The sequence below is a fragment of the Telopea speciosissima genome, chromosome 3 (genome assembly GCF_018873765.1).
Source record: "Telopea speciosissima isolate NSW1024214 ecotype Mountain lineage chromosome 3, Tspe_v1, whole genome shotgun sequence".
Classification (NCBI taxonomy): domain Eukaryota; kingdom Viridiplantae; phylum Streptophyta; class Magnoliopsida; order Proteales; family Proteaceae; genus Telopea; species Telopea speciosissima.
In genome coordinates, this window is record NC_057918.1 from 22,565,901 (window position 1) to 22,587,681 (window position 21,781).

Here is a 21,781-nt window from a genome sequence, read left to right on the forward strand (position 1 = left end):
TTATTAAGTAAAAAAATCTCTACTTGGTGGTGTTTCCTACGTCCTCTCACAGGGCACCGTGAGATGATGCCTCTACCCCCTGGGTAGATACTCAGGCGTGCTTCCTTATTGGCCCAGATACTTGTGTGGAGACCATGCGACCTAGTAGAGATCTCTTGCCTATTAATTATGGGCTATGGTTATCCTTAAATTTTCACCTAAAATAATTCTAAACTATGGATAGAACTGGACATCCTATTCATATGGTGGTCATGTATTTTTCGGAATAGGGATTCTAAGATTCAAGTGTGAGTGCATATATGTGCATTGAACATGATCATAGAAAAGTCTTAAATGTGTAATTGCTATTTGATGATGCACAAGATTCTCTTTAGTAGAATTCAATTGGTCCTGTTATAATTGTGTTTTGTTTAAGTTTCAAAATGTAATTGAAATCATTATCCTATTGCATATTCTTTGGCTTCAAGGTTTGAACCCTTGACCACCTCATATGACGAAAATATCAAGACAAACAAAAACACTAAACGGAAGCAATGAAATGACTAGCTCATATATAGTAATGAGAAAATAGGAGTAGGTTTCCTTGAAGAGAGGTATCTTTCCTCTCCTATGTTTGGGATTGATCGCCGGGTCATGCCGTGTATACATGGATCTAGGTCCAATAACTTTTTCTTTTTTGACAATGGGCTTAAAGTGTTCTTGGGCCTGATTTTTATGTATGTCATGGGTATTTGGACCTGGTTTTAGGACCTAATAGAACTATACACGTCTTTGTGTTTTTCCTCTAGGAAAGCCCATAATCAACAGGAAAACCTTGATTATATTGAAACTTTTAGCCCAGCGATAAAACAAAACAACTGTTACTTGGTGCATTCACTTGCTATTTCTCATGGTTGGGTAATTCGAAAACTTGACGTTCAAAATTCCTTCCTATACGACATTCTATAGGAAGAAGTTTATATGACCTAGCCACTTGGTATCATTGATTCTCAGTTGCCCCTTTATCTATGCAAGCTGAACAAGTTCCTTTATGGCCTCAAACAGGCTCTCTGGGCCTGGCTTGATCGACTGAGTACCTTTCTTATGGAGTCTGAGTTCATTGGGTCTAAGACCGATACATTATTGTTTATCTAGCACAAATGGGGGTGTCACAGTATATCTATTTTGTTTATGTCGATGATATAATCATCACTGACAACAATACCACATTTGTGTCTAGCTTTCTCTCAAGCATTGCCACACAATTTGCTATCAAGGATTTGGGACTGTTACATTTTTTTTCTTGGCATTTAATGTACTACAATCCACCGTTCCTAAGTTTTGTTATGAATATGATGGTTATAAGAAACTGCAATCAGTCTTACAAATTAAGAATTCAGAATTGAGTGAGGAAGAGAAATTCTTATATACATTAGGGTTTCATCATTAAAGGAGCTTTCCCATCAGGCGGTGACAACCTCTGTTTTTTTTTAAATGGTTGATACCATAACGCATGTGAGAAGGTGTTCCCGATGGCCAAATTTTAATTGGCATTCTACATTCTCACCAAGAACTACCTGACATTCTTTACTAAAGAAATCCATCAATTTTAACCACTAATTCTATTGATTGAACACAACCTGAGTATGTTCTAACGTGGCCCAGTAAGTGAGTGCAATCACTATTGGAAGGTCTAAGGGATTGTTTCATCTTCATGTTTATTAAGTCATTAAGATACGTCTAGCTCTCAAATATTCTTGTTGTATATTTAATACACATATCAATTCTTAGAAGTGTTGCCAAGGCCTTAAAATCTCCAATGGACACATTTGGTAATGTTGGTCATTGGACTAGCTTTAAGAGCACAACCCCATCCATGAGTGTTAAACATATGGGCCCAGACCTGGCCCAAGCCCATAATATGTTCAATTCTCCAAGCTAGGTCTGAATCTGATCCAATGTTTGGGTTAGTTTATAAATTTCAAATTTTGACTCTTATCCCCACTCACTACTATAGTATCTCATCACTTGTGTCATTATTCTGGACATCATTTAAAACCTTCAAAATCCATATGTTCTGGCCTTATAGATGGGCAAGACTGTCAACCGTTCGTGTATCTTAAAAGTAATACTTAGTCACCAATCAGGCTTTTTTCTGTTCCTCATTCTTAATTTGGCTTCTCATGAAGCCTTGTTGTACTCAAGTCACCAATCACAGATAACAATTTAAGTTGGCTTTCCCTATTCAAATCTGCTTCCAACTTTACGTTTTGAAATTTCCTTTGACTTTATGGTTTGCTTTTCTTTTGCACTATTTTGATACGTTTCTTTCATGCTAGCTATTTTTCTGCCATGTGAATATATTATGATGGGAAAAAGAAAAAGAAAAAAAATAAAATCCAAGGCAGTGTTTGGTATGTATTCTTGGAATGTAGTCCAAGTCGATTTTGCATTCTTCGATGATAAAAATAATTATTTTTATTGTCCAAGAATGAGAAAAATTGATCTCGAATGCATATCAAACATTGCCTAAGTATCAACCGAGACGGTTCCAACTACGAGTGCACATATTTATCACAAGTGATATTGGGTTATTTTCTTCCTATTTCATTTGATTTTGGTTTTCATAATGTTAGGTACTTGACTGATATATCATAAGCTCCGAAACTGATGGAACGCGTTAAATCAAGCTTATAACCTATCTCATATTAGGCTGGTCCAATCTAGTGCCCATACACTATAGTGAGCCCCATTAGGCACATAACAGACCACCATACTTCCCAGTTGTCGTCCTCGACGACTCTCACTTTAGGCAGCTTTCACTTTAGCGGTGGGTAGCCCTTTCCAAGCGGCTCCACTCTACTCCAATTTTTTTTTTTTTTTTTTTTGTGATCTGACGGCAGGTAGCCTTTTATTGACGGTTTTCATTCTACTTCAAATAGCCCTTTCTTAGGTAGCCCTTTCTGTTACTCGAATCCGTGACGTAGTGACTGACTCATATACCAAATGTTAGATACTTGATAATACATCAAAAGCTCCAAAATTGATGAAACACGCTAAATCAAGCCCTTTAACCTATTCCATACTAGACTGATCCAATCTACTGCTCATACATTAGAGTGAGCCCCATTAAACCCATAACAATGTTTTTCAAGATTGAGTCGGTCCTTAGGGATATTTAGTTTCATAGTATATAGGATTATATATGATCAATTTGAGTCGGTTGTTGTTTTCCTATTTTGTTTGGTCTGTTGAGGACTTTGTATCTCACAATTTGATTTCAATATATAAAGGTAGTGAATCTCCAAGAGAGAGTCACGTCAGAATCATTCAGCCAATACTAAGTGAACCTCATAATATAATGCTGACATTTGTGGTGACTTCATGTCTTCCACTTGATTTTAGGAATATATATATATATATATAAATAGCCATGAAAGCAAGAGATATTTACTTCTCTCTGTCTTTTTTAGCTTAGTTTTTCCTCACAGAAAAATAAAATGGGCAAAGGAGAAGAAGTTAGCAACAAGCAGGTTCTCTTGAAAGACTCTGTATATGGGTCTCTCAAAGAGACAGACATGGTTTTGAGCAGAGGGACCACTCATCTAAAGGCTCCTCAAGGCTCCAAAGCCATTCTGGTGAAGAATATCTACTTAGCTTGTGATCCAAGGCCAATCTGGTCAAAGGGATTGTCGAATACGATAGATTATCCAATCGAGGCTGGATCGGTGAGACTTAATTTAATTAAATCTAGACATCTTAATTATTATCTCCCTAGCTTGTTAGAGTGCAATTTAATTTGAGTTTAATTAATTTCTTATTTAAGTGCAGGTTATAAGTGGGTTTGGAGTATCTAAAGTCTTGGATTCTGATCACCCAGACTTCAAAGAAGGTGACTTGATGTGGGGGATGACTAGATGGGAAGAGTATAGCCTCATTGAGACACCCAAGTTCATGTTTAAGATTCACAACACAGATGTACCTCTCTCTTACTATACAGGACTTTTAGGTAAGTGCACAACTGCACATGATGGGCTATGATATGTGATTCTTTGATTTTTTATTTTTTTTTTCCCTTCTAGTTTTTCCATATTTTCCTGTATTTATCTGATTTTTTACTAATTTATAAATAATCATTACATTAAAAATTAAAAACATGACTCACCTTGACTGGGTTTGACAAGACCGAGTCACCAAATTTTTCTGTAAGATGAGTCGAGTCAAAAAACCTTCTAACTATGGTTTTACCAAGGATTCCAATTATTGAATTACACTTTTAAATAATTTTGTGTCTCTCATAATTAATCTTTAAATCTTTTGATATTGGCTATGTTGTAGGTATGCCGGGTCTAAGTGCTTATGCAGGTTTCTTTGAGATTTGTTCCCCTAAGAAAGGAGAGTATGTGTTTGTGTCGTCGGCATCTGGTGCAGTTGGACAGATTGTAGGACAGTTTGCTAAGTTGATGGGTTGCTATGTAGTTGGAAGTGCTGGGTCTGACGACAAGGTAACATTTGCCTTAATTAAGTGTTGGATTTTATCATTATTATGGTACAAAATAGATTAGTTCTTTTTCTCTCCCAATTAATTTTTGAAGATTTTATCATTAATTAATCATATTTGTTTTTGTTGGCTGTTAATTTAGGTTGATTTATTGAAGAACAAATTTGGGTTTGATGAGGCTTTCAACTATAAAAAAGAGCATGATTTGGATGCTGCTTTGAAAAGGTTAATTAAATTTCATGATCGACCATCATTAACCTCACTTCTGATATTTTTTTCTTAAATATATATTTTAGGAGAAAACTTCTTTTTGGGGGAATGTACCCCACGTCTAGACACAAAGGGATTGAAATGACCGCTCCACCCCCATGATGCCAACTCACTTGCTCTCATTGGCCCCCGTACATGCTCGGGGGCCATGCTCCCCCCTACATAGAATGCCAACCCATATTTTTAATCTTTCTTTTGAGATTTCCATGATCATAATGGAATTTTGTTTGTTTATTATTGGTTAATTTGCAGGTATTTCCCGAATGGTATCGACATTTACTTTGAGAACGTAGGTGGTAAAATGCTTGATGCGGTTCTCCTCAATATGAGACAGCACGGCCGCATTTCTGGGTGTGGAATGATCTCTCAATATAACCTTGAACAGCATGAAGGAGTTCACAATTTGTTTAACCTTATCACTAAGAGGATTCGAATGGAGGGATTCGTAGTTTTTGATTACTTTCACCTGTATCCCAACTTTCTGGATTTGATTCTTCAATACATCAAAGAAGGGAAGATGGTATATATAGAAGATATAGTTGAAGGCCTCGAGAGTGGGCCTTCCACCTTGATAAGACTCTATGCTGGCCATATAGTTGGAAGAGCGGTTATTTGTGTCACTACTGAATGAATGAATACTGCCCTAGTAATTAAGTACTTGAATCATCAAGTTTAATTACAACTCTGTGTGTATTATTATAAATAAATAAAGTTGAGAGAAAATTCTATCGCCACTACTAGTGTTTGGCGGGTAGGGTGTTTGTCTACTAAGATTAAATAATGGTGTGCTTGGTGATTTAATCCCTTTCTTTATATATGATAGAATTATTGTTTAAACAGGTTTTTCATTCCTTTGTTGTGTTCTTGCACAAAGCAATGTGGTTGTACTTGCCCATTCTCTTGCGTATTCTGCTTTTAGAATATTTTTTAGGCTCTGTTTGTTGCGACATAAACTTTTACCTGCGTAAAAATTTTCACTTAAAAAAAAAAAATTAGATGTACAATTTTAAATGTTGGAAAATGTTACAATGTTTTTTTTTTTTTTTAATAGAAACAAACACTAGAAAACTTTTCAACATGTAAAATTTTACATTTACGAAGTAAAATTTACCGTGAAAATTTTTTCAGATAAAATTTTATGCCAAAAAATACAAAATCTTACAGTAAATCAACTTTATTAACAAGAACGAAGAAAGATATATACAAAAGCAATGAGGCCCCAAACTAGCCTTCTAACGAAGGGGGAAGGCTAAGGGGCAAAACCAACTACAACCACAAGAGCCCCAAAAGAACAACAACCCAAAGAAACAATATGCTCAAAAGTGCCCTTCACAACACACCAACAAAAATAGAGGAGCGCCATATCTATGAACCAAGAGCTAGCCCAATTGGGCTGGACAAGCCATCTCTCAACAAGATAAAAATTGCCATATGAAGTGATGCATTCCCCGCATGACTTGGGTATATGTTTGGTTGGTTGTACATTTTCCTTATTGCAAAAGCAAAAATCACGAGAAATGATTTTTAGGAAGATTACCATAAGGAAGACAACATTCTCCTAAAACTTGGCTTTCTAACAATGATGAAAGACAATTTTCTCCTAAAATAATAATAATAATTTTTTTACTTCCATTGTAGGTAAAGACACATATGGAGTCTTATGTTTGTATGAGGGATTTGGATCCTCTGCGATCTGGGGTTGAGTGGCCATCGTGCTGCACTCAACTCCTAGGCCACTACATCAGATTCCATGCTGATCCAATGGTCGGTATATGACTCCAAAGAAAAATCAAGAAAGGATGAACTTCAAGAAATATTTCATTACTTCAAGTAGGGGTACAAGTTTGGCCCTGTCAGCTTGAACCCGCCCTGGTCCGCCCTGAGCCCGAACAGGGCTTGAGTTGAGATACCTGACCCCGAGGGTGGGTCAAGGTTGGAAATTGCTGGCCCTGTTGGGTTGGATTAGGGTTGAGGCCTCGGGCTGATCTTGGCCCGGCCTAGCCCGACTCTGTTTTAAGTTATACTATAATATATATATTGATATATATACTATATATATTATAAACTTTAAATTTCACACATATTTTGTTGTATAATATACTATATATGAAGATAATAAGTGATAATATATTTTTTTATAGTGTTATTTTATGTAAAATTAATTGATAATTTTCTCCCTGACCCTGTCCAACTCATTCCAATTCATGCATCTCTACTTTCCCCCACTTCATGATTGGGGCCAATCAGGGTCAGCCCGACCCGACCCTAAGGGTGGGTCAGGGTTGGATTTTCTAGGCCCTGAGTCAAGGCTGGGTCGGGCCTGGGCCCAAGTAAAGGGAGTCAAGGTTGGGCTAGGGTTTTGAAAAGCCCGACCCTGTTTGCAGCCCTAACTTCAGGTTTTTATCTATTCATTTTCGTTGTTTGAATTGTATATATTTCAATATACTAGTTACGACTATATTTGACATTGCTTAATAGATATGCATAGCCTCTAGAGGTCTGAAATTTATGTTTAGCTAAAGAAATTGTATTAATGGCTGAATTCGTGACATATATGAAACTCGATTCCCAGTTTTTCTAGCTAGGGGCAGAAATGAAACAGATCTACATATGTTGTTCGGTCCATTTTTATGTTTTTTGTTTTATAAAACGAACAGGATGATAGCAAGGCAGGCCCGTCATTTACTAAGATGATGACAGTTTGTCATTCATCCACTCCTTGGTTTCATAATCTTTGTTTAAATGAAGCCTTGTGTCTAAATCTTGAATAAAACTTTCATTGACCAAAAAAAAAATAGATTAAAATTATATTGCTAACCTCATTGATGATGCATTCAATTTTATCCAATATCTCCGAATTATTTTCTTTGACTGTTCAACATGCTGACCGTTGCAGTGACGTCATACATGCCTTATTCCTCTTGAGTTCAAGAATAAATAGCCATTAAAGCAGACCTCAAATTAAGAGTAGAGAAATTAATTATACCCTTAATTAGTGATAAACCTTCATACATAGAAAGGAAGAGATATATACTTCTCTCTGTGTTTTTGAGCTTAATTAGGTTTTCGTTGCAGCAAAATTAATATGGCTCCCCATCAAGAAGGAGAAGAAGTAAGCAACAAACAGGTTCTGTTGAGAGACTATGTATCTGGGTCTCTCCAGGAGACAGACATGGTTATCAGCACAGCAGGGACTACCCATCTAAAGGCACCTCAGGGCTCCAAAGCCATTCTGGTGAAGAATATCTACTTAGCTTGTGAACCCTATTTAAAAGCACTGATGACCAAGGGAGTAACTTATTCAGTCGAGCCTGGCTCGGTGAGACGACTCAAACTTCTTGTTTCAACTCACACAATTTGATTTATATATTTTCTCCGAGTTTGATTAAATCTAGAGATCTTAGCTCACTTGCTTGCTATTTAGAGTGTAATTTAAGCTGAGTTTAATTTCTTATTTAAGTGCAGGCTATAGCTGGGATTGGAGTAGCTAAAGTCTTAGATTCTGATCACCCAGATTTCAAAGTAGGTGACTTGGTGTGGGGGATGACTAGATGGGAAGAGTATAGCCTCATTAATACTCCTCAGGTCATGTTTAAGATTCACAACACAGATGTACCTCTCTCCTACTATACTGGAATTTTGGGTAAGTCTACATGATAGACTACTTCTATATTTGTTATTAGGCTGGCCCAAAAATCTGCAACATTGAAAATTGAATAAAGACGAAATTTCGTAGATAGTAGACCCCAATACCTTTTTACTCATGTTTTAAGTTTGAGTTAACACAAAGTTGACCCAGTAATAAAATAAAACTTTGAAAGCCTTGTGATAGAATGAAAATTTTTTTAAAGGTATTGAGGTAGTTATCCCACGTCGGCTGTGGGTGCTCTGCCTATCACATATAAGAGTGGCCAACCCATTTTGAACTAATTGGTTTTAAGATAGAAGCTTAATATGGTACTAGAGCAGGTATGTTAGGCCTCCAGGTACAAAAACAGAGCCCACAAGAAGACTTGCACATAAGAGGGAGTATCATGATCTGTGGAATCTAGACCATTTTCTGAACATCCATATAGTCAAAATTGCCACATAACCCTTCCATGCGACAAAAACTTGGTGGCAATCTAGAGATGACATCTAGTCCGACTGCGAGAGAGAGAGACAGAATCTTGTCGGGTTTTTCACAGTACTCCATCTAAATTCTGCATGTTGGCTACGTTGTAGGTATGCCGGGTATTACTGCTTATGCAGGTTTCATTGAGATTTGCTCCCCTAAGAAAGGAGAGTATGTGTTTGTGTCATCGGCATCTGGTGCAGTTGGGCAGATTGTTGGACAGTTTGCTAAGTTGATGGGTTGCTATGTTGTTGGAAGTGTTGGGTCTGACGACAAGGTAAGACTCTACAACAATTCATTGATTGTTTCTTGTGTTTATTAATTTGATGGGCAAGAGTTCTCTCCCGGGGAGTGTGGCTGCTATGTAAGCATGGGTGTCAGTAGTAACACATGCAGGAGCATCAATAGGACGGTCACTACCACCTTTTATGGGGGCGGGACGATGATTTTTCCCCACTCTATGTCTAGCATAAGGTGCACACCTCCCCCACCCCACCCCACAGAAAACTTTTCTCCTAATTTTATGAGTAAAGGCTGGGCATGCAGGTGTCGTGTGCAGCCTGAGTCTGTCTCTCTCCCACTTCTTATGGAAATAACCCCCTTGCCCCTCTACATCCCACCCTATCCATTAAACACAGCGGCATGCCCAACCCTCTCCCTAATTTTATCTTTAGTAGGCATATCAACTAGAGGAAGAAAACAGTAAATTAATTTTGGAATTTTTTTGAGGGTTTAAGTTGGACACATATCCAAAGCCCAAGTTCTCTTTGGTTGACTTTGGCTGGAGGTATATGATAACCTAAACCCATCAAAATAGGTTAGATCTTTTCCTCTCTTAATATTGAAGATTTTATTATTGATTATATTTGTTTTTTATTGGCTGTTAATTAAGGTTGATTTATTGAAGAGCAAGCTTGGGTTTGACGAGGCTTTCAACTATAAAAAGGAACATGATTTGGATGCAGCTTTGAAAAGGTTAATTGAATTTCATGACCATCACTGATCTCATCACTTCTGACTTTTTTTTATTTATATTTTTTAATAACTCTCTTTTTAAGACACTGTTTGGTATGCATTCTTAGAATGCATTCCAAGTCAATTTCGCATTCTGGGGCAATAAAAACATTTTTTTTCCATGATCATAATGAGATTTTGTTTGTTTATTATTGGTTAATTTGCAGGTATTTCAAGGATGGTATTGACATTTATTTTGAGAACGTAGGTGGTAAAATGCTTGATGCCGTTCTCCTCAACATGAGACAAAATGGTCGCATCGCTGTGTGTGGAATGATCTCCCAGTATAACCTTGAGCAGCATGAAGGAGTTCACAATTTGATTAACCTTATCACCAAGAGGATTCGAATGGAGGGGTTCATAGTTTCTGATTACTATCACCTATATTCCAAGTTTCTTGATTTGACTCTTCAATACATCAAAGAAGGGAAGATGGTATACGTAGAAGATATTATTGAAGGCCTTGAGAGTGGGCCTTCAGCATTAATAAGACTCTTTGCTGGCCATATAGTTGGAAAAGCAGTTATTCGTGTCTCTCATGAATGAATACTATTGGGGGGAAACTGATTTTTTTCTGGTGTGATTCATCATGTTTAGTAGGGAAGAAATAAAAGAAGGTGGTCGTCCTCGTTGCATATTGATCAGCAGATTTGGGAAACCATTATTTTCAGGACAGAAACAGAATTATTCTGTGTGTTTCATTGTATTCCCCCTTTTTCGGTTTCTTGTTTCTCCCCCTGTTTTTGGTTGTATCATCCTTAATGATGATTGTTCTGTTTCTTTTGTTGGGGGTCTTTCCCCTTGGATAGCCATTGTGGTTAACGTTGGGCTACAGATGATTTTGGATGCTAGAAAGAAAAGTTTGGGTTGGCACTCTTTATTTTTCAAACCCAAGTTTAAATAGGTGAGTTCTCCAATTTGACGTTTATTGGGGTATTAAACTTGGGGTTTGAAGAATTGAAATTTAAAAATTGGATAGTTATTGATTACTCTTTATTCTTGAAATTGGACCGAGTTATTTAGGTTTTAAACTTTGGAAGTGTGGTTACGTGGAATGGGAGTGGTTGTGCCCATACTTGGTAAAAACGGAACGGCAAAACAACGGAAAGAGAAGGTACAGGTTTTAAACGGTAAAAAATTGTAAACGGACGATCAAGTAAAATGGTCAAAAAGAGGAGAACGGTTGAAAATGAAAAAAGGATGGTACGGGTTTTAAACATTTATATCTCAAAAAAAGGGCACTAGTCTCATAAATTGAGAAATTTTTATTTGAAATATATGCTTCTAATGTTTAAAATAACTGGAACTTCCAAAATTGAATCCATATATATTCCAAAACCCATTGAGCAATGTGGCTTGGCTATGGTGTTACTCATTGTTGTCAACACATCCAACACACTCATGGAGTGATGCATGTTTAGTTGGAGTTGGGAGTCATCGCTTTAGAAAGCCTTTTCAATAAATGCATCGGGTTATAGCTCAATTTCAGGGTTTGTGCATTGACCTTGAGTTAAAGGTGATATAATGAGAAATGTAGCCCTTCAAGACATCTTTGCTTCGGTGAAAGAATCAAGTCGATCAGAGTTCGGGAGAGAGAGATATGATCAGTTAAGTAAGTCATTATTCAACAAGTCCAAGATCTTAAAAAACGCCAAAAGAACGGAAACGTGTTTTAAATACGTTTAAAAAGGGAATGGTCGTTGTTTGCTGTTTTTTTTTTTTTTTTTTTAATGTTTGGAAAACATACGGCAAAACGTGTTTAAAATGATAAAAAATAGAAACGCATTTAAAATGGAGTTTTAAATTCGTTTTTGCTAACTAAAAGTGGTTGTGCCAAAATTGGGTGTGGGGTGTGGGTCTTATGGGAGTGGATATGGACTGATCATGGAGTGAAGTAGAAGAACATGACCAGGATTGAGTAGGCTTGAATTGTTCGACTAACCAATTTTTTAAAAAGGCGAGTTGAATCAGAAAATCTGGTTTTTCAACGATGCTCTTAGCAAGCAAAGCACACCAATGAGATGCAACAAATGAATCCCAATCATTTACACATCAGCTAGCAATTATGTTTCAACCCCCTTCAACTTATAATCCTCTTCACCGTACTCAAAGCCCTCTCTCCCGACCTTTAGGCCCATATTCTAAGGTTGGCTCATCTTCTGTTTCATTAAACCAGACAACGAATGAGGTGATAGCCAGCCATTGACTCTGGAATTAACAGCCCTTCCACTTGTTACCTCTTCTTCCTCCATCCTAATATCTCTCACCCTTCTCTTCTTCTTTCCACTTCGCCCACATCTACTTTGGAAGTTGCTACCTTTCAACCTGTCCCATCTTTACCCAGTCTCCGAAATTTTGTCATAATCTTGCTGTGTCACTGATACTCCCATCTCAACCTCAACCAAATCTAGTCTTTGGCGCTGAGACAAAAATTCCCCACTAGATCGAAATGTGAGGTTTAGCATAGAACCCATAAACACCGACTTAAATGAAACATTGAATTGATCATGGCTTGACACTGGTCAAAGCCATCATATCAAAACAGAGAAATTATACCCTTAAAAAAAGTGATAAATCTTCATACATTTATAGAAAGGAAGAGATACTTGTTTGTCTTTTTGAGCCTTTGAGGATCGAGAGAGTTTAGTTTTTCTTTTTCATTCCAGAACATTAATATGGCCAAAGGAGAAGAAGTTATCAGCAACAAACAGATTCTCTTGAGAGACTATGTAAATGGGCCTCTCCAAGAGACAGACATGGTTTTCAGCACAGGGACTACCCATCTAAAGGCTCCTCAAGGCTCCAAAGCCATTCTGGTGCAGAATGTCTACTTAGCTTGTGATCCCTATTCAAGAGCACTGATGACGAAGGGAGCACCTTATTCAGTCGAGCCTGGCTCGGTATGTGAGACAGTCAAAATTCTTGTTTCATTCAACTCAGCTCACACAATTTGACTTAATTTGAGTTTAATTTCTTATTTAAGTGCAGGCTATAGGTGGGTTTGGAGTATCTAAAGTCTTGGAATCTGATCACCCAGACTTCAAAGTAGGTGACTTGGTGTGGGGGATGACTAGATGGGAAGAGTATAGCCTCATTAATACTCCCCAGTTCATGTTTAAGATTCACAACACAGATGTACCTCTCTCCTACTATACTGGAATTTTGGGTAAGTATACATGATGGACTATTAATTTCTATATTTGTTTTGTTTTCTTGTAGGGTTGTTTTTAACAGTACTCCATCTAAATGCTGCATGTTGGCTACGTTGTAGGTATGCCGGGACTACCTGCTTATACTGGTTTCTTTGAGATTTGCTCCCCTAAGAAAGGAGAGTATGTGTTTGTGTCATCAGCATGTGGTGCAGTTGGGCAGATTGTTGGACAGTTTGCTAAGTTGATGGGTTGCTATGTTGTTGGAAGTGCTGGTTCTGACGACAAGGTAACACTTATGACCACTACAACAATTCATTGATTGTTTCTTTGTCTATTAATTTTAAGGGTAAAGGCTTGCTGGGCACACGGGCGCTGTACCCAGCCTGAGTCTGTCATTCTCCTGTGCACCCTTTATGGAAATGACCCCTGCCCTCCCCCATCCCAGCTTCTCCATTAGGCACAGCTGCGAGCTCCAAAAAAGCCAACGGCGTGCCTAAACCTCTCGCTAATTTTATCTGTAGTAGAAATATAATGAACTAAGGAAGAAAACCCAAAATTAATTTTGGAATTGTATTAAGGGTTTCAAGTTGGACACATATCCAAAGCCCAAGTTCTCTTTGGTTGGCTTTGGCTGGAGGTCAAAGATAACCTAGCTAAACCCGTCAAAATAGATCAGATCTTTTCCTCTCCTAATTTTGAAGATTTTACCATTGATCAATTTGTTTTTTGTTGGCGGTCAATTCAGGTTGATTTATTGAAGAACAAGCTTGGGTTTGATGAGGCTTTCAACTATAAGAAGGAGCATGATTTGGATGCAGCTTTGAAAAGGTTAATTGAATTTCATGACCAACCATCATTGATCTCATCACTTAATTTTGGCTTTTTTTCTTTATATTTTTAATACCTCACTTTTTAAATTTCATTTTTAAGTACTTCCAAGGGGTCTGTTATCTCTCTTTTGAGACCATTGCCATCATAATGAGATTTGGCTTTGTTTATTATTGGTTTAATTTGCAGGTATTTCCGGGATGGTATTGACATTTACTTTGAGAACGTAGGTGGTAAAATGCTTGATGCAGTTCTCCCCAACATGGACAGAACGGCCACATCGCTGCATGTGGAATGATCTCCCAGTACAACCTTGAGCAGCATGAAGGAGTTCACAATTTGTTTAACCTTATCACTAAGAGGATTCGAATGGAGGGGTTCATAGTTTCTGATTACTATCACCTCTATCCCAATTTTCTTAATTTGACTCTTCAATACATTAGAGAAGGGAAGATGGTATATATTGAAGATACTATTGAAGGCCTCGAGAGAGGGCCTTCCGCCTTAATAAACCTCTTTGCTGGCCATGTACTTGGAAAACTGGTTATTCGTGTCTCTCGTGAATGAATACTCTTGGTAAGCTGGATTTTTCTGCTGGTATTCATCATATTTAGTGAGAAAGAAATAAAAGAAGATGATCGTCCTCGTCGCATACTAATCAACAGATTTGGGAAGCCAATATTTCTTAGGTCAGAAACAGAATTCTTTTCGGTAGTTCTATTTGTTCAGATACTAATAGGAAGACGAACCTTGCCTATTCTTGGAATCTTCCTCATTTCCCCCATCCCCAGTTCTTGATGTATCATCTCTTGATCTCTGTTTCCTCCCTCCCCTGGTGTTTTGGTATATTCCCCCTTTTTCGACTTCTTGTTTCTTCCCCCTGTTTTTGGTTGCATCAATCATCCTTTATGATGATTGTTCGGTTGGGGCCTTTCCCCTTGGATAGGCATTATGGCTAATGTTTTGTTTTTTGTTCTCCTTTTCCTTTAATATATTATATCATTCACTCAAAAACGATAAATACTGCTCAGTACTTGAATCAAGTTTAATTACAACTTCTTGTGTACGATTATAAATAAAGTAGAGAGAAAATTCTAGCGCCACTACTAGTATTTTGATAGGGTGTTTATCTAAAGATCCAATGATGATGATCGATGATTTTGGGTCCTAGAAAGAAAAGTTTGGGTCCATACTCTTTATTTTTCAAACCCAAGTTTAAATAGGTGAGTTCTCCAATATGATGTTTATTGAGGTTTTAAACTTGTGCGAAGAATTGAAATTTGAAAATTGGCGAGTTATTGAATACTCTGTATTCTTGAAAATTGAACATAGTAATTTAGGTTTTAAAAGAAGTGTGATTATGGTTGTGCCAAAATTGGGTGTGGGATGTCGGTCTTATTGGTGCGAATATGGATTGGATCATGGAGTGAAGCCAAAGAACATGATCAGGACTGACCAGGTTTGATTCGTTTGACTCGAGAGATGGATACAGAGGTATTAGCATACCTTGCCCCAGCGACTCAGAGAACCTTTTCCCTATAACTTTTTCCCTGTTGTTTATTGCTCTAACTTGTTGCAGTTCTTTTGAATCTGGTGAACTTTTGTGAAACCACTTTACTTTCTCTTCTTCTTGCCTGCTATCTCTGGCTTTTTTTATTCTTCAACATACTGCAGTATGTGTTATGTGAAGCTTATAAGTTCTGTACCCTAGAGTGATTCTTATGGTTAACTCTCTTCTTCTCTACCACACACAAACATAGCTTTGTAAATCTACATTTTCTACAATCTGAACCATTCCAACATTTTCTTTACCCCATCTAAAACTATCCCCCTAAACCTAGCACTGATCTTAAACCTACTAACAAGTGTTTCAGTCCTAGTCTACATGTTCAAAATACTTGAATCTCACTCATTTTTAAGTTTTTTAAAAAAAATACAGTAAACCCCCTTACTCTGTTTTCAGAATCTTAAGAATTTCCCATTCTAACCACCCAAAATCCATCTCAATTTGTAACTTCTACTGTCAATTTCAAAGTTATTTTTCTCAAATTTTATAAACCAAAATTTCAAGTTACAACTCTATGCTCTAGTTATGCCGGAAGTTCACCTAAATAATCAGACATGAGTAATCATTTTAGTTATGGTTATATATTTCCTCCTCAGGTGAGGAAATATGGCCTGTCATTTGCTCCATGTAGAGTACACTGTTGTTTGGCTTATGCTCATGAATTTTTGTCAAAATCTGGTTTTGGTATATTGTATTCTTTTAGAAATGCAACAAGATTATTCGTAAGTGACTCGGGTAGGGAGGACACTACATGCAGTAACAACTTCAGCTAGACCTGGAGCACCAACAATCTCCATGCAATGTCCTGTGGGCATGAGACCAGGAGCCATGCATAAGTTTCAGACAGACAAGAGAATAACAATCACAAAAATTCTAAAAACGAAACCAATGATGCAACTTTGGGCTAAGTTTTCCTTCATTCGTGGAGAAGACAAATCTCTTCCCCACTGGTGATATAACCATGTGATTAGAATCCTAGGTCATCGGTACATTTACACCCCCTATTTCTGAAAAGATTTACCAAAAAGATTCCCTACACATCTCCTGCCATCATGTTTCAATTTCTGTCAAATATATACATCATCAGTACACTCACACCCCTATATCTAAAAAGATTTACCAAAAATATTGCCTACACATCTCCTGCCATCATGTTTCAATTTCTGTCAAATATATACATCAACTAACCGGCTATTTAATGGTAATAAAGCGATTCATCCCATGCTTGGCCCAGTGGTCCTTGAGATCCAGGGGTGTTGATAGGTCATGGTCATTTGCAGCTAAGCGTGTAAGCAATTTAGTAAAGGCTCTGCTACCCATCTTAGAGCTGATGTGGGAGTTGACCCGATCAGCGACATGCTCCAAGAATGTCGTCTGAGATGGTATGGCCATGTTCAACGGAGGCCGGGGGACACCCCAGTAAGGAGGAGTAATCTAATCCTGATTGAAGGAGCTAAAAGAGCTAGGGGCAGGCCTAATGTGACCATATGAGAGGTTGTGAAGAATGACTTGCATAGTCTGGGCCTTGTGCCAAGTATGGCCTCAGATAGAGCTTATTGGAGGGCAAGGATCGATGTTGTCGACACCATATAGCTTAGATTTTCCTGATTTTCTGGGCTATCCTCTTTCTTCTTACTTTCATTTTCCATTTCTCACTTTTCTTATCTCTTTTCTTCATCTTTATTCTTCATTCCTCTTACTTTCTTTTTCCTTCGTGAGAACCTCAATTTCTCCTACTTTGTTTTGAAAGGATCCATGTAGCCGACCCCATTTAGTTGGGATAAGGCTGAGTTGTTGTTGTTGCTACTTGCCACCCATCTTATGTCCACTTTTGCGAGTGGGTTGGTTGTTAGTTATTGCAAGAAGTGGATACATTGACAAGTTGTTGGTGCAGCAGGCAGACTGCCAACCCCCATTCCCCCATTTGTAGCAATTGTAAAGGACTCCAGTGCATGAGCAAACAGGCACTGGAATGGTTGAGGCATCGAACGTGACCTGCTTCGATCCCAGGTCATGATCCTTCCAATCAGATTTTGAAAATGCCAACTGCCTACTACGATCCTCCCCACCATCCCCACCATTATCACAGCCATTCCTCCATTCATGTGTCTTGGTAATAATTACCTTGTTCAAGTCTTCACCCTTCTTACAACCCTTTCTCTATGATTTTGATGACCTCTTCAATGACATAGTCTTGGTTTCCTTCCTCATTCCTTTAGCATGCAGGGGCTTGACAACTTCAGAAGCAGCAGCTGCTGCTGACATAGGTATGGTCTCAGTTATGTGAAACTCCTATCCATGGTAAGGAGATTTTGCCAAGTGAGGTTCATTATGATGGTGATGGCGCATGTGTTCTGTCTCATGTGCGCCACTGTATCTTGGTGTACATGTTGCTGCACCACTGCCCATTCATGGCATTTTCTCTTTGTCCAAGACCAAATTCTACCAGTTTTTGTTGCTATCATGGTGCATGCTATGGCAATGATAGTCTTACCTCCAGATATATTGGTTCCTGGAAGGCTGTTTGGAGCTGTTGCTGATTAAGGAGGTCCAGCAGCCTATCTCTTTCTTCAGCCAGCCCCACATTTTCATCTACCAAAAAAGTCATTGTTTACATCAGTTTTCTATGTTATGTTATATAATATATATAGAGAGAGAGAAAGAGGGAGATTTGGTTGGACACTTTTACCATTGACTAATAGTTTTTCTCTTGTAAGAGTAGCAATTCTCTCTTTGATGATGTTATTTTCAGTCATGAGTTCACGGTTTGTACGTTTGTGAATAGAGACCAGGCCAATTTTCCTAGACACATCTTTCTACAGAATAGAGTCAACAAAATAATGTCAAAAAAGCTAGCCATTTTTAAGGGTATGGGAAAGGATATGTGAGGCCTCTCACCTAATTGTGGAGAAGGAATCCCACAAACTCCAGCCTTGGCATCCCAACAAGGTTTCCCGACTTCATCCCAGAGTAAAGCAGTTTTTGAATCCTACAAAACCCTGATCCATTTGTCACAGACTCACAAGCTCAAGGCTAATTATTTCTCAAATCAATGGTAGTGGGTATGATCTCTTATTCTTTATTTATAATTTATGAAAACAAACTGTTGTTCCCAGGTTAGCACTGAGAGGGGCGGGTGAATCACTGCCCGCACAAAAGTTTTCTTTAAAAGCTTTGACCCTTGATTCAGCTGATTACTGCGATCAGTTGTGTAGACTGGCAACCGATTAAAGCAAGATTGGTTGGTGCTCACTACAATTACCAATCGCATTCAGATCGTATGCAACCCTGCCTCACTACCACAAAGTGGCCAGGCCTACCAGCGTATCCACTTTGCCATCACCACACACTTCAAATATCCAAAGAAAAATAAATACAAGAAATTTAACATGGTTTTGGCCAAGATGCCTACGTCCACGGAGTATATACTGCCTTGATTAGGCTTTGTATGGTGCTCAATACACTTCTCAAATTTAACCACTACAATGACTCAGGAGCACCGACTCCTGCTTCCACTCTTGCAGCAAGAGCAAGGGCTACAACCCCAAACCCTAACAGGCTATTACCTGAAAGGCTTAAAATAATATGAAAATAAAATTCAAATCCCAACCCTTACAAATCAAGACCTTAGTCACAATCTAGGGATTTTGAAATAATGGATTACCTCAACTTGTATAAGCACACATGTAGAAACGTAGTTGCTGTCCCCCATTGTTGTTCATCCTCTTGAAGACTTGAAAGCTAATTGAACATGCTCTTCAATCTTTTCCCAAATCAACATCTCCATCACCCAATCAAGATTTGCAGCATTGATGGACCTTTTTGATAACTCCACGTAGAGTACCAGGGGAGGTGAAATAACATGCAAGGGCAGTGTCTTTCAACATGCATCAGATATTCAGCCTGTACACATATCAGATATTCAGCTTGTAGACAATACAAAGTACTAATCAAAATAATAGTAAAGGAGAAGCAGAGAAGAATGTTGCAATTCATCCCCTTTATATATAGATCCTTTGGATATACAATGAATGAAACCAAATTAGAAAAATCTTCATGTATTCATGCATCATATATTCAGCCTGTACATGCATCAGATATTCAGCCTGTAGACAACACAAAGTACTATACAAGTAGTAAAGGAGAAGCAGAGAAGAATGTTGCAATTCATCCCCTTTAGTGGATATACAATGAATGAAACCAAATCAGAAAAATCTTCAATCAATGCATGATTAGATCTTTCCCATAAAAAAAACCTATTAAACAAAAATAAATCTGTCTAAACATGTGTTTTAAACCAACGGTAAAAAAAATATATATATAAGGAAAAAATAAAATCAATAAATAAAAATGGAACCAGATATCCAATCCGTGCGCACGATTAGATTTTTTCAATATATATGGACAGTATAAATCTTATGAAAATGGCAAAATATTTAAAACGAGGAAACGTAAGGTAAGCATGGAGGATCTGGGTTTTTGGATCAAAGACCCACACCGATTGCCACAACATTGTCCCTACAATTAACATGTGTTTTAAAACAACGATAAGAAAACGGTAAGAACATAACCAATAAAAAATCGAACCAGATCTCCAATCATAGTACGATTATATTAATTTTTACTATATATGGACATTATAAATTCAAAGTTATGAAAATTGTCAAATATTTAAAATAAAAAGAGGGGGGGACTAACTCGTGGTGAAGGGGGAACGGGAATAATTACAACATAATTAAAAAAAAAAACCCAGAAATAAAGACAAAGAAAACATCCTTCCTCCATACACTCATAAACAGAAATAGAAATGGAAATAAATAGAAACAGAAATAATAAATAGATTAAAAAAAGACATCAAATCACTAGCTAATAATAAAAGCTGTTGCAAGTGGGGTCCACAGCCTGCGATCTCGCAATACGGTAGCTCTGGAACTCGTTGTCAATCCACAGAGAAGCAGTGGATGGCTGAGACCTACGACGTCTCCTCTGGTAAACGCGGAATCCTCGCTCGGATGGTATGATGTCCTCATCAGTCATAGCCTTGTCCACACAGGTAACATGTGTTTTAAACCAATGATAAAAAAAAATGTATGAAAGGAAAAGAATACATTAATAAACAAAATCGAATCAGATCTCCAATCAATGCATGATTAGGTTTTTTTTTCAAGATATAGGAACATTATAAATCCAATGTTGTGGAGATGATGAAGTATTTAAAACAATGAAATGTAGGGCAAGCATGGAGGATCTGCATTTTGGACTGAAGACCCCACACTGATTGCCACAGCCATGTCAATGCAATTAACAGGTGGTTTAAACCAACGGTAAGAAAATGGTAAAATTTTGTATAAGGGAAAAAAGTAAAACAAATAAACAAAATCAAACCAGATCTCCAATCAGTCCATGATCAGATTTTTCCAAAATATATGAACATTATAAATCCAACATTATGAAAATGGTCAAATATTTAAAACGAAGAAAGATAGGGTAAGCATGGATGATCTGGGTTTTGGATCAAAGACCCATTGTTTTGATATAGGAACATTATAAATCCAATGTTGTGGAAGTGGAAAGTATTTAAAATGAGGAAAGGTAGGGCAAGCATAGAAGATCTGCGTTTTGGACTGAAGACCCCACACTGATTGTCACAGCCATGTCAATGCAATTAACAGGTTGTTTAAACCAATAGTAAGAAAATGGTAAAATTTTGTACAAGGGAAAAGAGTAAAACTAATAAACAAAATCAAACCAGATCTTCAATCAGTCCATGATCAGATTTTTCCATAATATATGAACATTATAAATCCAACATTATGAAAATGGTCAAATATTCAAATCGAAGAAAGATAGGGTAAGCATGGAGGATCTGGGTTTTGGATCAAAGACCCACACTGATTGCCACAGCCTCACCCACATGAAGTGAACAAAGTTGTTCCCGAATGTTTACTAAGTATCTTCTTAAGATAGTGTTTCCGATCAACTTCACAATAATCTCTCTCTTGAGTGAATAAGGATTACAAGATTTTTGCCTGAAAAGCGCAAAAGAGCACTTTTCTAATTTATGATTGTTCTAGTGAATTTAATCGAAAAGTGCCCTATTTGTCAATCTAATGCTACAAGGGTATAAAAGTATAAAGCTGCACACAATTTAAGGAGCATTTTATAATAGAGCTTTTGGAAGTAAGAATTTGAACAGTTGACTAGAAATAATCGGACAAAAATACAAATATTGATATATTTGTTCCATTTCAAATGTAAAGTCTTAATTCTATTTTATTTGAATATAATAATAGATGGGTGCATCTGTTTGTAATCAAGAAGGTTACAAACAGAATTTATAACCATACATTTTTATC

General features: G+C 37.4%; 2 protein-coding genes and 2 pseudogenes across 2 annotated transcripts; 3 read left to right on the forward strand and 1 right to left on the reverse strand.

The window, feature by feature from the left end:
• The first annotated feature begins 3,456 nt into the window (after positions 1-3,456).
• On the forward strand, positions 3,457-5,381 carry LOC122657074 (2-alkenal reductase (NADP(+)-dependent)-like). The gene is made up of 5 exons (XM_043851835.1): positions 3,457-3,707; positions 3,811-3,988; positions 4,318-4,484; positions 4,623-4,705; positions 5,003-5,381. Exons 1-5 carry the CDS (start codon positions 3,480-3,482, stop codon positions 5,379-5,381), a joined length of 1,035 nt encoding a protein of 344 aa, XP_043707770.1. The 5' UTR covers positions 3,457-3,479.
• A 2,454-nt stretch (positions 5,382-7,835) lies between these two features.
• Positions 7,836-10,424, forward strand: LOC122654976 (2-alkenal reductase (NADP(+)-dependent)-like). Its single transcript, XM_043849230.1, has 5 exons — positions 7,836-8,069; positions 8,216-8,393; positions 8,975-9,168; positions 9,757-9,839; positions 10,046-10,424. Exons 1-5 carry the CDS (start codon positions 7,836-7,838, stop codon positions 10,422-10,424), a joined length of 1,068 nt encoding a protein of 355 aa, XP_043705165.1.
• A 2,129-nt stretch (positions 10,425-12,553) lies between these two features.
• On the forward strand, positions 12,554-14,425 carry LOC122657073 (annotated as a pseudogene).
• Positions 14,426-16,616: 2,191 nt separating this feature from the next.
• Positions 16,617-17,834, reverse strand: LOC122654977 (annotated as a pseudogene).
• Between the last annotated feature and the right edge of the window lie 3,947 nt (positions 17,835-21,781).

Bases quoted from the DNA above. Each gene is read 5' to 3' on its own strand.
- LOC122654976 (XM_043849230.1), top strand. From the start codon at position 7,836: ATGGCTCCCCATCAAGAAGGAGAAGAAGTAAGCAACAAACAGGTTCTG. The intron at 8,070-8,215 runs GTGAGACGACTC...ATTTAAGTGCAG, and splicing joins ATTCAGTCGAGCCTGGCTCG to GCTATAGCTGGGATTGGAGT. The intron at 9,169-9,756 runs GTTTCTTGTGTT...CTGTTAATTAAG, and splicing joins TCTACAACAATTCATTGATT to GTTGATTTATTGAAGAGCAA.
- LOC122657074 (XM_043851835.1), top strand. From the start codon at position 3,480: ATGGGCAAAGGAGAAGAAGTTAGCAACAAGCAGGTTCTCTTGAAAGAC. The intron at 3,708-3,810 runs GTGAGACTTAAT...ATTTAAGTGCAG, and splicing joins ATCCAATCGAGGCTGGATCG to GTTATAAGTGGGTTTGGAGT. The intron at 4,485-4,622 runs GTAACATTTGCC...CTGTTAATTTAG, and splicing joins GTGCTGGGTCTGACGACAAG to GTTGATTTATTGAAGAACAA.